The sequence below is a fragment of the Microcaecilia unicolor genome, chromosome 1 (genome assembly GCF_901765095.1).
Source record: "Microcaecilia unicolor chromosome 1, aMicUni1.1, whole genome shotgun sequence".
NCBI classification, from domain to species: domain Eukaryota; kingdom Metazoa; phylum Chordata; class Amphibia; order Gymnophiona; family Siphonopidae; genus Microcaecilia; species Microcaecilia unicolor.
This window is the reverse complement of record NC_044031.1, coordinates 71,563,365-71,579,829: the sequence shown is the minus strand read 5'-3', so window position 1 is coordinate 71,579,829 and position 16,465 is coordinate 71,563,365. Positions and strand designations below refer to the sequence as shown.

General features: G+C 40.9%; 1 protein-coding gene across 4 annotated transcripts in view; it reads left to right on the top strand.

Annotated features, from left to right (window-relative positions):
* The window catches only part of KMT2C (lysine methyltransferase 2C), a 917,733-nt gene that overhangs the window by 188,408 nt on the left and 712,860 nt on the right, over positions 1 to 16,465 (top strand). For 3 of the 4 annotated variants that reach the window (XM_030198346.1, XM_030198363.1, XM_030198355.1), the window contains exons 3-4: positions 3,905 to 3,955; positions 12,671 to 12,812. In XM_030198346.1, coding sequence (XP_030054206.1) covers positions 3,905 to 3,955; positions 12,671 to 12,812 — 193 coding nt within the window. The remainder of the gene's footprint in view (positions 1 to 3,904; positions 3,956 to 12,670; positions 12,813 to 16,465) is intronic. The other variant, XM_030198371.1, reaches the window with a different exon arrangement.

Genomic DNA, 16,465 nt, shown 5'->3' with positions numbered 1-16,465 from the left:
TCTATGCTCATGTCATGCATTCAGTCATACCAGCTCTTCATGAGTGTCTACTTGCGGGACTCGGTGTGCAAGATGCTGGATTGACTGACTCTCTTCCACTGGACCAGTTGGCCAATCAGCAGAAGGTGTGTTATAAGTTCTTGGCCATGGGCACATACGACACTTTTGATGTGGCATCCAGGATCTCTGCCTAAAGTATAGCAGTGTGCAGACTCTCATGGCTGCGTGTTTCTGAATTTGAACCGGCTGTTCAACAGAGGTTGTAGAGAAGGTTGAGGAGGTCAGTGACTGAATCAAAAAACACAATAATGCCATCTCTTCTGTCTCCCGCCGGGTTCCCTCAGTATCAGCTTCCTCATCTAGGAGGTCTTTTGGCAAGTTGAGAAAGGGATGCCACCTCCTCTCACCAGCCTGTTCAGGCTCAGCCCCAGCGCACTCGTTCTTGTCAGCAGCATGCGCCTAAGGTCCCTGCTGCTCCCCAGTCAAAGCAGGGGATGAGCTTTTGACTCGCTATAGCGGTGCATAGCTGCTATCAGTGTCTATCTCGGATGACTTGCTGGTTGGGGGGAGACTGAAGTTTTTTCATGAAAGCTAGCCCTTTATTACCTCCGACTGGTGGGTTTTCCAAATATTCCATCTCAGATACGCCTTAAATTGGCATCTGAAACCCCTAAATTGCCCACCCAGTGCTCATAACTTCAGCTCTCTGCATGAGCAGGTACTTGCAGAGGAATTCTCACCCCTTCTGAAGGCCCAAGCGGTCAAGCACAGTTCCTTTTGCAGAAGAAAACAGTGGGGGTGCTTTCCATCCTAGACATAGAGGCCCTAAACAGATTCTTGGTCAAAGAAAAGTTCAGGATGGTGTCCCTGGGTCCCCTTCTTCCCATGATTGAGAAAAACAATTGGCTATGCTCTCTGGACTTAAAGGATGCATATACACACATCCCAGTACTTCCAGACCACTGGAAGTGTGTATGATTTTTGGCTGGGAACACATCACTTCCAGTACTACGTGTTGCCCTTTGGCCTCATGTCAATTCTCTAGCTATTTACTAAGTGTCTAGCGGTAGTTGCTGCATCATTACGCAGACTGGGAGTTCATGTGTTCACTTATCTTGACGATTGGCTGGTGAAGAACTTGTCTGAGGACTGTGCTCAAGAGTCCATGCAGAGGACTATTTGGGTGCTCGAGCTCTTGGGGTTCATTTTAAACTATCCCAAGTCCCATCTTTGCCCTGCCCAGCAATTGGAATTTATTGAAGCCCTGCTTGATGGCAGAAGGTTTGAGTCTTCCCCCTGGGGCCGAGAGCAGACACTAGTTGTACTGGTTTCTAAGGTTCGAGCTTCTCAGCAGGTCATGGCTTGGCAAATTGCTGGGCCACATGGTGTTCACATTTGTTTCACCCATGACATGCCTTCACATGAGAACTGCCCAGTGGACCCTGGCTTCTCAGTGGTGCCAAGCCACAGGAGGTCTGGAAGATGTCATCCAATTGTCCACGGAGCTTGCTTGCTCTCTGTTGTGGTGGACCAATCAATCCAATTTGACTCTGGGACTTCCATTCCAAATTCCTCAGCCGGAAAAAGTGCTGACATCTCTCCTGGGTTGGGGAGCTCATGTAGATGGGCTTTACACTCAAGGATCTTGCTCTGCCCAGGAAAGGATTTCCAAATCAATTTCCTGGAGCTTCGGGCAATCTGGAATGCTCTAAAGGCTTTTAGAGATTGGCTGTTTTAGCAAATTGTACTCATTCAAACAGACAGGTTGCCATGTATTACACTAACAAGCAGGGGGACACTGGATCATGACCTCTGTGTCAGGAGGCCATCCGGATGTGGCGTTGGGCTCGCTGGCATGGCATATTCTTTTGAGCCACTTATCTGGTGGGCAAAAACAACAACCTGGCTGACACCCTGTTATGCAGCTACATGAGTTGTCTCTCAAAGTGTGCATTGCCCAAGAGATCTTCTCAGGGTTGGGCACCCCCTTGATGGATATCCCCTTCATGGATACCCATGAATCACAGTGTCCCTTAATTCTGTTCCAGGCTTAAGGCCCACAACAGACTAGCATCAGATGCCTTTTTTCTTCATTAGGGGACAGGTCTTCTGTATGTGTATCCTCCCAATACCTGTCTTGGGGAAGACTTTGCTGAAACTCAAGCAAGACTGCGGGGTCATGATTCTGATTGTGCCTTACTGGCTTTGGCAGATCTGGTTCCCTCTTCTTTTGGAGTTGTCCTCTGAAAAACTGTGATGATTGGAGTGTTTTCCACCCCTCATCACGCAGAATAAGGGATCTCTACTGCATCCGAACTTTCAGTCTCTGGCCCTCACAGCCTGGATGTTGAGAGCCTAGAATTTTCTTCCTTGAATCTTTCAGAGGGTGTCTCCTGGATCTTGCCGGCTTCCTGTAAAGATTCCACTAAGAGGTGTTGCTCTTTTAAATGGAGAAGGTTTGCCATCTGATCTGAGAGCAAGGCCCTAGATCCTATTTCCTGCCCTGCGCAGGCCCTTCATGAATAACTTGTACATCTCATGTCTCAAGACCAACTCTATAAGGGTTCACCTTGGTGCAATTAGTGCTTATTGTGTAGAGGATAAGCCCATCTCTGGACAGCCTATAGTTGCTAGCTTCTTGAGAGGTTTGCTTTTGTCGAAGGCCTCTATCAAACCTCCACCTGTCTCATGGGACCGACCTCAATTTTCTCACCCAGCTGATGAAAGCTCCTTTCGAGCCACTGGATTCCTGCCATCTGAAGTACTTGACCTGTAAGATAATTTTCGTTCTAGCTGTTACTTCAGCACGTAGAGTCAGTGAGCTTTAGGCCTTAGCAGTGGAGGCACCTTATACTAAGTTTCTTCACAACAGAGTACTCCTCCACATGCACCCTAAGTTCCTGCCGAATGTGGTATCAGAGTTCCATTTGAATCAGTCGATTGTCTTGCCAACCTTCTTTCCCCGGCCTCATGCCCATCCTGGTGAGAATGCCTTGCACATCTTGGACTGCGAGTGAGCATTGGCCTATTACATGTAGTGGACTAGGCCCCACAGACAATCCGCCCAACTTTTTGTTTGTTTTGATGGGGGTCGCCATTGGGAAATGAACAGTCTCTAATTGGTTGGGCAATTACATTTCTTTCACTTATGCCCAGGCTGGGCTGACCCGGGAGGGTCATGTTGAGGCTCACAATGTCAGAGCCATGGCTGCAGGTAGCCCATATGCGTTCAGCCTCCATTGAAGAAATTTGCAAGGCTACGACATGGTCTTCAGTCCACACATTCGCATCTCATTACTGTCTTGAGACAGTTCATGTAGACAGTTTTGCAGAGTCTGTCTGAGGTCTAGAATCCAACTTCACCACCCATGCCCATTTTATTCTGTTCCAGGCTGCACTCTTTGTATGTAGTTTCATGTTAATGTGAGTACTGTCTTCACCATTACGAGGCCCAGTTGACTATTCGATGAGCCTGGATGCTAGGGATACCCCAGTTATGAGAATTATGGCCTGCTTGTCCTTGGAGAAAGTGAAGATACTTACCTGTAGCAGGTATTCTCCAAAGACTGCAGGCCTTATATTTGCACAATCCCTCCCAACTTCCCTTGGAGTTGTTTCCTATTTTTTCTTTTTATGTTGTTGTATTAAACTGTGGTAACTGTGCTGTTGAGGTGGGCAGGAAGGCACTCACACATGCATAGTAGAGCGTGCCTCGTGTGACTATCAGGCCCACTGTCCTTTGAGAATTCCTGTTGCAGGTAAGTATCTTTGTTATCTGTACCCCACTAAACAGTTTTGTACCAAAAATATTGTTATCCTGTCTTCCTGTTTTTTGTTGAAAGCTGTCCATAATATAAGTTAAAGAATCTACTATGAAATAATAGAATTCTTTTTGGTAACACAGGCATTCCTTTGGCTGGGTTGACAGAGGGGCTGCAGTCAAAGAATCAAACAGGTGAGTCTGTTCAGCAGATGGCATAATAAGTTTAAATCCTAGGGGAAATGCAAGTGATAGCTTACCTGTGTCTGTCTGGCAGATTATGCAAGGGACTTGGGAGTCTCACTAGTAATTATAGCTATTTAAATCATACTATATTTGTTCTTAAAATTTTTATATACCGTCATTTAGACAGGAATCAAGGCAGTGTACATCATAAGGAAGAAGGGAACTACAATTACAGATAGGTTAGTAAGTAAGTGAAAAAGAAGAGGGAAATAGTCAATAAAGAAGAAACAAAATTTTGCAGGCATCAACTGTCAGCGTGTCTAGTAGTTAGGATTCATCATGAAAACCAGGGAAAATAGGTGCGTCTTCAGTTGAGCCCTAAAAGAGGTGTAGGAAGGAGCTGATCAAATCGTCAGGGAGAGAATTCCAGAGGAAGGGACCAGTGCAAAAAAGGCAGAGCAACTGGTAGACTGTAGTCTGGACCAGTTAAAGGGACGGGTGTGTGTGTGTTAGAATAGGGCTATGGTCAGAGGTGGAGCGAAGAGAGCGTAATGGAACATAAGGAATTCAGAGGGACTCAGAGGGACCTGAAGGAATCTCTCAGGAAAAAGGAGAACCAAGAAAGAACAGTTCTTGAGAGACTAAGGGAGGAAAGCCTGGAAAGGAGGAGGGAGTGATTGACTAAATCAAAGACCACGGAGAAATCAAGGGATACAAGGAGCAGAGCTTGGCCACGATTGAATCAGAAATGGCAGTCGGTCATAAGTGAAGCAAGAATGGTCTCTGTTGAATGACTCTTATGAAAACCCTGCTTGGTATGGGTGGATGGCATTAGATTCCATATGCTGAGTGAGCTGTGAGAAAATAATATTTTTGAGAAGGTTAGAGATGAAGGTAAGGTTGGAAACTGAACAATAGCTAGAGAAGGAAGAGGGATCAAGAGAGGTTTTCTTCAAGATTGGTCGAACCAGGGCAGTTTTCCAAAGGGAGAGGACTGTGCCAGTAGCAACACTGTTTAATGTCATCAAATGTACAATGGGACGAAGTCCATGAGTAGAGAGTAAAAGCCAGCTTAAAGGAATTGGGTCCAATAATCAGGTGGTTTTCCTAATAGTTTTGAGGAAGGAAGGGTAAAATCTGACTAGTTGGAGGAGAAGGAGCATTGCAAAGATGTGGAGGAAGTTTGAGAGAAGGACAGGGAATGAGATAGAAAAGGGGAAATGAAAGTGGGTAGTGAAGAAGTGTGGAGGGGGGAATGAAGCACGTAATGCTGTGACTTTAGAAGAAAAAAACGATGTATAGTCATCTGCAGTCAGAGAGGGGGTAAAGGAACAAGGGTGGTCAATGACTGAGATGGAAGACAAGTGGAAAAAGCCACTTAGGGAGATTATTAACCTTTATAACAGTGATTCTTAACCAGTGTGTCACCAAGTGGTTGCAGGTATGTCACTAAAAATTTGACAAATTAGACAGCAGTCCTATGCTTTATTGAAGAACTACCTGTACCTGCAAGCTGTACCCAGAGAGTCGGGTACTCGAAATCCCCATTAACTGGTCCCTATTTCTACTTCCCCACTACCCCCAATGATGACTATTGCAACTATAAGTATTGCAGATATGCTGTTCCAAGGTTCTGGGTAGCATATTTATAGGGTTTTGTGTTACTGGCAGTGGAGGAATTTTTTGCTGGTGTTACTGAGGTGACACCAGAATTTAAATATATATTTGTTTTGTATGACAAGTTATAAGAGAAACATCCCTAGCCCTGTACTCTGTAATGAGTAAACGTTTTTTGATGTTGACAGTACATTAGTATGAAGTTGCCTACCAGTCAACCCCATATATGTATTTTTTTTGTTACATTTGTACCCCGCACTTTCCCACTCATGGCAGGCTCAATGTGGCTTACATGGGGCAATGGAGGGTTAAGTGACTTGCCCAGAGTCACAAGGAGCTGCCTGTGCCTGAAGTGAGAATCAAACTCAGTTCCTCAGGACCAAAGTCCACCACCCTAACCACTAGGCCACTCCTGAAAGCTTTATGCCACTTATTGGTCCCAGTTAGCATAAGCCTGTATTTCTGTAAGAAAAAATAAAATTTGATCATTTTAACAGTTTATTAAAAATTAAATTCTGTTGAAGAATATTTTATATTTCCCTTCAATCATTGTTAATGAAATATTTTAGGATTTTATTTTTGTTTGGCTGTGAATTTTAGCGTTTAGCGTGTCACTCACATGAGCATCGTCTGTCAGGTGTCACAACAGAAGAGAGGTTCAGAACCACTGCTCTTCAATGAGGCTTGAATAGTAAGACCATTGGGCATCAAGTAGTCAGGAACGAGGTAAGAGAACATGGAAGGACAAAAGGTCAGAGGTTGAGTTAGATCCTCCGCCATAACTGTACTGCTTTGCAGAGATCCTGCGTAAGAGGGCGTAATTTGCCTTGGAACCATGGTTTCTTGTGGGGGTGGGAAGAGAGAATGCGTGAGGGGACATGGTTGGAAATAACTTCTTGAAGGACGGAACACCATAGGTGGGGCTGAGAGGAGAAGATCGGAGTTGGAAAATCAATGGGAAAATCCTAAAATCAGGGAAAATGGATGGAGGAGAAGTAGAAGCTGGAGGAAGAGGGGCAACAACTGGGAAAGAGCAAGAAGGATAGGAGCACACGATCCAATCAGGGGAGAGAGGGTCAGATGATACAGCCTGCCAGACCCAGTTGCTAGTTTGGTTTTAAGATCTATAATTAATTCAGTATCCTATTTTACCCAATCTACAAGGTTGTGCAAAGCATCTAAGAATCTGGCTGTTTGTGCAGTGGCATTTTGGTTATTTAAATTATTATAGTTTTTTGGTCCAGCATGGGAAATGGGTGAAATTTCATATTGCTGAACACAGGGAGAGACGCCATTGATTGGGCATTGGTTATTGGCAGGCCACCTGATAGATGGATTAAGAAATATTTAATGCAGGTTCACTTAGAAAGGGGAGGCAATGTATATAAGACATTAGTGCAAAAAGTAATAGAAATTGATATATTTATAGAAGATTATGATTCCAGGTGGGTTGAATAATAAAGTGGACTGGTTGGTTTAGTTTTAATAAAGATAAGCAATTTGAAAGTTTTGGCATTTTTTGGCAGTTGCTGACCAGAACTCTGTCCTGGTAGGTTGTCATGTGTATTTAAATTTATGATAAAGGAAAGATGATGTGGAATTATGTGGTTAAAAGGTATTGCGTATTGAGTAGATACTATATAAGTTGTTTTGTGTATGTTCTGAAGATTTATGATTGTACCTCCTGATGCTTCATTGAGCGACAATGCAGTTCTGTATTGAGGACAATCACGAGTGGAAGAGATGCCTGCCATGATGGAAGTTGGATTTTAAAATTGCTGGACTACATTATGTTTGGATGGCATCCCATTATCAATCATCATTTGATCCAGATGAAGTTTTAAATGATTTTTGGGAAACTCTCATCCATAAAAGTGACAGGAATATTCAAGATCTGATAATCTGGATTTATGTGATCATTGCACCATTGGAAGTGTATTGATGGATATTATAGTCTTTGATAAGGAAGGATGTTGAATGCATGTCCCAACAAATAAAACACTTATTTTGAACTGTGATTAGAACTTTTTAGGGATTGATCATCAAAACCTGCTGATTTATGATTTTTTGCAAGTATCTTTAATGTGTTTTCTAATAAAGTATTTATGCAGATGAATAACAGAATAAACTGGTTCGTATTTATTGTGATATTTGGAAACCATTTTCACACAGAGAAGGGTCTCCTTTAAAATTAGTTCATACCTATAGGTTGGCACATACTTGCATAGTAGTTGTGCTCAGGGCCACAGTTTGGGTCCTGCATAAATGGACTCAAGATTTACCAATATATATATATATTTAAAAATACATCGGTGAAGTATGAGCTAACATTTAGGTTTGCTCTTGAGCAGGTATAAATGTCTGCAACTTTAATCTATATAGGATAACTGTAAGATTTGTGCTAATATTTTGTGTGTTTATAAAATAGGCTAAAGAAAGGTACCCTGTTATAAAATTACTCTTGTTCTATTTTAGGACTTCTGAATGTATATGATAGCAAAAGTGATATTTTCTCATATGTGACAAGTTTCACATTTCCTCTATTGCTGCAGAGTATTTGGGACCTTTTTACCTATGGTCTGTCTTCCCATTTTCAACATGAAATAGCATCCACAGAAATTTGCAGATATTTTTTCCAACCAAAACTGCATAGATTTAAAAATCTAAGCTATGCACATTGTTTTTCCATCTTTACCTCAAGAATGTCTCCTCTACATTGTGTTTAATAAACATGTGGGTAAGGATGGGCTTAATATACTGTATCTGTTTGGGGATTTTTTTTCCAAAAGATATTTTACAAGGACTCTCGTGAAAGACACCTCAGGAAATTAAAAAAGTAATGGGATAGGAAGCAATGTTCTAATACAGATTGGTAGCTAGTTAAAAAGGTAACAGTGTTACTAAACAGTTTTCCCAGTGGAGGAAGGTAAATAGTGGAGTGCCCCAGGGATATGTACTGTGATTAGTTCTTTTTGACATTTATAAATGACTTGGATAAAGGAGTAATGACTCGGATAATGGAATTTGCAGATAACACAAGATAATTCAAAGTTGTTGAATCATGAGTGAACTGTGATGTTTTGCAGAAGAACCTTTTGGGACTAGGCATCCAACTGGCAGATTAAATTTGAAGTGCACAAGTGCAAAGTGATGTATATAGGGAGAACTAATTGTAGTTTTAATAGGACTACAGACAGACCTGTTCAGAAGAGCATACCCCACCAACCCAACATAAAAATATCGGACAACTGCAACACAATGTAACCAAAGACCGTATTGGACATTACCTGTCTCCCCCTCTCCCTCTCCAAGTTCCCTCCAATTGTACCCACTATACATGTATTTTATCTACCACAATATCACCTTGTACTCATTCATACCTTGTATTTGTTCAGACCGGAATTGGCTAACGCCGTTAACAGTAATATGTAAGCCACATTGAGACTGCAAAAAGGTGGGAAAATGTGGGATTCAAATGTAACAAATAATAATAATATTATTATTAGGAGTCCACTCTCCCCTTCCCTCTCCCCGGCCCCAAGAGAGCTCTTGGCATCACTGTGAATAACACAGGCTGGTTTTTTAAGGGTAAAACAGGATGATGGTAAATGATGTGGGGTGCCTCAAGGCTCTCCACTTTCCCTTACATTATTCAATGTTTTTCTTAATTCATTTGCTTCTGATCTTCATGATCAGTCAATTAGGTTTTGCTTGTATGCTGATATTTTAGTTCCATTTCAGGACACTTGCTCATACTTATAACCTTATAAATATTAGTTACTTCCAATCCAAAAGCTAAATTACTTTGGGTAGATGGACAGAATAAAACATTGCCTGACAATGACTCAGTTGTATCAAGGATAAAAATTCTCCTATGTTTGACCTTGAAGGTTTAGAGACTTTTTCTTGAGACTACCTTTAATCATTGAGCAGCAAGTTGCCCGTATTGCCAGAAAGATGTTTTGTAATTTCAGGTGAAATGAGACCATTCATGTTCGAAGATATTTTAAGAAAGGTTTTGTAGACTGTGATTCTCTCCCACCTGGGTTATTTTAATATTTTTTATTTGGGTTTACATAATTTACTGATTTTGAAAGTTTTTGAAATACTATGGCCAAATTGTTATTGGGAAGGTCCAGGTGGAACAATGCTTCATTAGCTGTTTTGGTACAGAACCAGTTAAGGGTGTTGTCTTTTTCATATAAATTATTGTACAGCTTAGAGCCAGTCTATTTCAGTAATGATTTGGAACAAAATATTTTGTCTTGAAATTTGTGCTTCAGATGGGTTCAAATTGAAACTTCCATCTATAAAAGATAACTATTTAAAAAAAAGATGATAAAACATATTATGCAGGTCTGTCTGTTTGGAATAGATTGCCTTTTGAGCTTAGATTGGCCCCAGTGTATAAAACTTTCCTTGAGGTTTGAAAACAATTATTTTTTCATAAACATCTGTGTAATTTATGAAGATGTTTTGTTGGGCTAATTTCAATATCTGTAAATTTTGTTCTATCATCTATATAAATAATTCTCACCTGCAACATTTTGAAGCTCACTCTGTGGGAGGGAAACACTGAAGCCCTGCAGTGTTGGTAGGCTAGGCTGTCAGCAACACTCACTCTCACTCATGCACCACTCACTGTCACTCATAGACCTGCCCTCAGCCACGCCCCATCCGCACATAATTCACAACCTCAACGTTCAGCCACCACCGGAAGTTGAGGCGTCGAGATATCCGCTTTCCCCATGAATGTGTGTGCCCCCTCCTCACATCACTACGTGATGACGACTACTACTACTACTATTTAGCATTTCTATAGTGCTACAAGGCGTGCGCAGCGCTGCACAAACATAGAAGAAAGACAGTCCCTGCTCAAAGAGCTTACAATCTAATAGACAAAAAATAAATAAAGTAATCAAATCAATTAATGTGAACGGGAAGGAAGAGAGGGAGGGTAGGTGGTTACGAGAGGTGGAGGCGAGTGGTTACAAGTGGTTACGAGTCAAAAGCAATGTTAAAGAGGTGGGCTTTCAGTCTAGATTTAAAGGTGGCCAAGGATGGGGCAAGACGTAGGGGCTCAGGAAGTTTATTCCAGGCGTAGGGTGCAGCGAGACAGAAGGCATGAAGTCTGGAGTTGGCATTAGTGGAGAAGGGAACAGATAAGAAGGATTTATCCATGGAGCGGAGTGCACGGGAAGGGGTGTAGGGAAGGACGAGTGTGGAGAGATACTGGGGAGCAGCAGAGTGAGTACATTTAAAGGTTAGTAGAAGAAGTTTGAACAGGATGCGAAAATGGATAGGGAGCCAGTGAAGGGTCTTGAGGAGAGGGGTAGTATGAGTAAAGCGACCCTGGCGGAAGACGAGATGGGCAGCAGAGTTTTGAACCGACTGGAGAGGGGAGAGGTGACTAAGTGGGAGGCCAGCAAGAAGCAGATTGCAGTAGTCTAAACGAGAGGTGACAAGGGTGTGGATGAGGGTTTTGGTAGAGTGCTCAGAAAGAAAGGGGCGGATTTTACGGATGTTGTAAAGAAAGAAACGACAGGTCTTGGCAATCTGCTGGATATGAGCAGAGAAGGAGAGAGAAGAGTCAAAGATTACCCCAAGGTTTCGAGCTGAGGAGACAGGGAGAATGAGAGAGCCATCAACAGAAATAGAAAACGGGGGGAGCGGGGAGATGGGTTTGGGGGGAAAAATGAGAAGCTTGGTTTTGGTCATATTTAATTTCAGGTGGCGTTGAGACATCCAGACAGCAATGTCAGACAAGCACGCTGAAACTTTGGTTTGGATGCAAGGTGAGATATCAGGGGTAGAAAGGTAGATTTGGGAGTCATCAGCATAGAGATGGTAGGAAAAGCCATGGGATGAGATTAATGAACCAAGGGAAGAAGTGTAGATAGAAAAGAGGAGGGGACCAAGAACAGAACCTTGAGGTACACCGACAGGCAGAGGGATAGAAGTAGAAGAGGGCGGAGCACTGACACTTGACAAAACGCCATCTCCCCCTGCCCCTCGGCGGCTATTTTCCCGACGGAACCCGCATAACGGAGCGCCAGCAACAGGACAGGTGCCTGGAGGGGGGCTGAGGGACAGCTGGGTCGGTGGCCATGGGTGGCTGCAGGGGGGCCCGGGCAACAGGAGGCTTGCAGGACAACAAAACCTTGCTAGGGCCCGTTTCATCTCTCACTGAAACGGGCCTTTTTTACTAGTGTTTATGAATTGTGTTCCTAATTATTCAGGGTGTTTGGAAATTTTTTGCTTATGACTGTAATCCATCTTTGGAGGTTAAGTAGACTACAAATGTAATAAAAATGTAAAGTAAATTTAATACCTCAAGTTGATGATAGTACTGGTAAGAAAAACAAAATAACATGTTAGGAATTATTCAGAAATGGAATGAGCATAAAATAAGGAATACCATAATGTCTCCAACTATTATAACAAATTGAAAGAACTACTTTTTCATTCAATGCACAACTAAGCTGTGAAATTTCTTGTTGGCAGACATTGTCAAAACAGCATTGCTGGCTTTAAAAGGGGTTTAGATAAGTTCTTGGAGAAAATCTCCATGAGCTATTATCCTTGGCAACTTCAGAAAGCCACTGATTATTGATCTGATTTGTTATATTCAATGTTCCACTTTTAGTAAAGGAATTGTTCCTAGGGTTGAGTAGCAAAAACTGATCTAACTCTTTGGGAGTTTGCTGGATAGTTATATATTGGGCAGGCGTTTGTCAGAGGCATTTTAGTTTGACATGGCACATCTTATGTTTTTATGTGCATGCATTGTTGAAGAAAATGTATCCTTTTACCTGCTTACAGGTGAATAATTTACAGCCAGTTTACACAGGTACAATACTTTTCACCTCTAGAAATCTCTTTGAAAATTGCTCTTTATGTGAGTACCACATAAGTTTTTCATTTGAAATAGGAAATGTCGTGTTCTAAAGTGTCTAATATTAGACCTGTCTGAGATAGCCTAAGATTGTTCTTCCCTAAGCTTTTTAAATAGTCACGAAAAGTATTGGACTTTACCATGAAAAAGCTACAATATACCATAAATAGAAGATATGCTTTCTAAACTTATTTTTTTTAATGGCTATACAGATATCAAAGAACAATCTACAGAGAAGGATACTATCCAGGCAAAAACAGAGAGCAACGAGCAGCTAACACCTGTAATTCAGCATTCATTTTCTGAGGAGTTTGCAAATTCCACTGCCTCTGTTGGTTTTGAAGTCAATAACAGGTGAGAATCTGAGCAAGCCAACCTGCAGTTGAATGATGGGATATGGAAGGGCTTGAAACTAAACAATGAAGCAGAGGAAGCTGCGTGTGTAAGCCTAGAATATAATGTTGGGTTTTAAAGCATTGTTGAGTGTTAGCGGCTACTAAACTTGAGGGTAGCTTAATTGGTATAAGATGCATGATGGAGACCTGTGTTTTCCTGGTATTGCTTTCAAGTTATCAGACAGTACAGTGGAACTACAGAGGAGCAGGAAGGCACTTAAATTTACACATTAATTTTTGAGTCGGTTCAAGTAAACATTCTTAATATGTTTTCTTATTTTATTGGGACTTTCAGTGTTGCTATTACATTTTTTTGCTCCTTTTTTTTTTTTATTGGACAGCTTATCAACTGGCTTTGATCAAGAAATTTCTCTGTTAGTTTCTTTAGCAAAATTGTATTTGAGCAACTGATAGTATATTATAACACTTGCTCTTTCCTGTTTTAAATAGATCATTAAAAAATAGTTTATACCTGGATATTGTCAATTGCCTGTATTAAAAGGTTTTTGAATGGTTTTCAAAAGCCATGGTGTCTTCACATCAGAAGGAAGCAACCATAGAATCTTTATTCTTTCAAATATTGTTATTACTTGCTTTGCATGTGTCAATGTAGTATAGGTCATAGATTTCCTAATGTATCCTATATGTAGATAGTATATGATTTTTGCTTTGACCACCAGTTGTTTTTTTATGGCTAGAGGAGATAAAACCTTCCCAGGAGACATTGAAAAGGAAGGGCATTAAAGAAAACATTCTTCAGAAGGTGAGCTGCTCAGAAAAAAAAGAGAAAGCTAGATTATGGAACACAGTGAGTCTTGGCAGAGGGATCCCTGGCACAGATAAGCAGTTCTGTTCAGCTTAAGCTACAATTCAGATGATATTGGCATTGAATGTCCCAATGGATACATCATACTCTAGACAGAAGGAAGAGTTCTCAGAATAGGCAGGATGTTCTGCTTAGGAGAGAATTCACTCACTTCTGAAGTATTTGTCCAGTCAAGGAAGAGCGAACAATGCTTGTCATAGGAAATTGGCTTAGCACCAGAGTTGTTAAGAGTGTTTTCTCAAGTGCTTGTCTTGGAGACAGATGACTCCTTGCTTTGCCTCTGTTCCATAGATTGTTGCAGTTGCTTCTCTGTAATAGTGAAAGTAGTGGTGCTGGTTATGGCTGGAAGGGGGTGGGGGCTTACTTAAGATTAATCTAAGGATACATTCTATTCAGAAAGGGGCATGGAATAACTTCCCACTGGAGATGAATGAGAGACAAGAAAACATGAACATAAGCGTTGCCATACTGGGACAGACCAAAGGTCTGTCAAGCCTTGTATCCTGTGTCCAGCAGTGGCCAATCCAGGTGACAAGTACCTGGCAAGATCTCAAGAGCAAAACAGATTTTATGCTGCTTATCCTAGAAATAAGCAGTGGATTTTCCAAAGGCCATCTTAATAATGGCTTATGGACTTTTCTTTCAGAAAATTATCCAAACTTTTTAAAACCCTGCTAAGCTAACAGCTTTTACCACATTCTCTTGTGGAGTTTAATTACATGTTGAGTGAAAAATATTTTCTCCAGCTCATTTAAAATTTACTACTTAGTAGCTTCATTGTATGCCCCCTAGTTCTTGTAAAGAGTAAACAAGCGATTCACCTCTACCCATTCACTCCATTCAGTATTTTATAGATTTCTATTGTATCTCCGCTCAGCTTTTTCTTCTCCAAGCTGAAGAGCTCTAGCCGCTCTAATCCTTTCCTCTAGAGAAATCCCCATCCCTTTTTCAAGCTGAAGAGCCCCAGCCGCTTTAGCCTTTCCTCTATGAAAGTTGTCCCATCTCCTTTATCATTTTTGTCACCCTTCTCTGTACCTTTTCTAATTCCGCTATATCATTTTTGAGATGTGGTGACCAGAATTACACACAGTGTTCAAGGTACAGTTGTACCACAGAGTGAGACCTTATTAAAAAAAACAACAATCTTTATTGCTATTCAAAGGCTCCCAGGGATTCAAACATCTGTGCCCGACTTGGCCATATTTTGCCTGAAAAACAGCTGCATCAGAGGCAGAGATACTGGAAGATCAAACACAAATACTTACAAATATATTTAAAACAAAGGTTCCTAGCTGAAAGAGTCACATTCAAATACAATTAAAAAAAAAGTGTATTTAACCAAAAATACTCCACATCAATTTCAATAAAAAGGCTAAAAACTGTATATAACTTAGTGTCTGTTAAAGAAAACATATAACCAAAAGTGTCAGTCTAAAACAGCAGCTTTAAAAAAGGAGAGAATGGTTTACCTAGATGGTATAGAATCAGACTTCAGCATGACTGGTCCAACAGATTAAAAAAATAGAAGGTACTGGATTGCAAGAATAAAAATGCCCACCATGGTTGTTAAAAGAATAAATAGCTAAGAAACATATGTAACTGATATGATCCAGGGAGAGCAGAATGAACTAACATTTTTAGATTTCTTCTTTCTTGTGAACAATCATGATATCCTTTGTCTGAAAGTGCTCAAACGATATCATGATTGCTCACAAGAAAGGAAGAAATCTGAAATATATGTTAGTCCATTCTGCTCTCCCGTTTGGAGACCTACAGGGCACCTCAAATATGATACATGCTCAGTGTTCCAAGTTAATATTAACATCAAAATTTGATTCATCCTACTACAGGAGAAAAAGAAGCTTCCCTAATTGTAAGATCCCTGGTGTGATATACATTGCTGTGTGACCATGTGAATTTTTGTGCATAAGAAAAACCATATGACCTTTTAACACATGAATTCTAGAATACAAAAATACACTTAAAAGATTGATTTTAAAGATAAATTACATATTACTAACAATAGTTCCGCCAGTTCATTTTTCAATGCTATCAGTACTGTGGGATGAATACCATCTTGTCCAGGAGATTTGCTTCTCTTCAATTTGTCAAATTGCCCCATTACATCTTCTAGGTTTATAGAGATTTCATTCAGTTTCTCTGTCTCATCAGCTTTGAATACCATTTCTGGCACCGGTAGCTCTCCCAAATCTTCCTCGGTGAAGATCGAAGCATTCATTTAATTTCTCCGCTATGGCTTTGTCTTCCCTGATTGCCCCTTTTACCCCTCAGTCATCTAGTGGTCCAACCAATTCTTCTGCTGGCTTCTTGCTTTTAATATACCAAAAAATGTTTTTACTATTTGTGTTTGCCTCCAACGTAATCTTTTTTTCAAAGTCCCTCTTTGCCTTCCTTATCAGCGCTTTGCATTTGACTTGACATTCCGTATGCTGCTGCTTATTAATTTCAGTTGGTTCCTTATTCCATTTTCTGAAGGATTTTCTTTTAGCTCTAATAGCTTCCTTCACCTCACTTTTTAACCATGCCGGTTTTCGTTTGGTCTTACTCCCTCCTTTTTTAATACGTGGAATATATTTGGCGTGGGCTTTCAGGATGATATTTTTAAACAGCATCCATGCCTGATGTAAATTTTTGACCCTCGCAGCCGCTTCACTTAGTTTTTTTTTTCACCATTCTTTTCATTTTATCATAGTCTCCTTTTTGAAAGTTAAACACTAACATATTGGATTTCCTGTGTGTACTTACTCCAAAGCTAATAACAAATC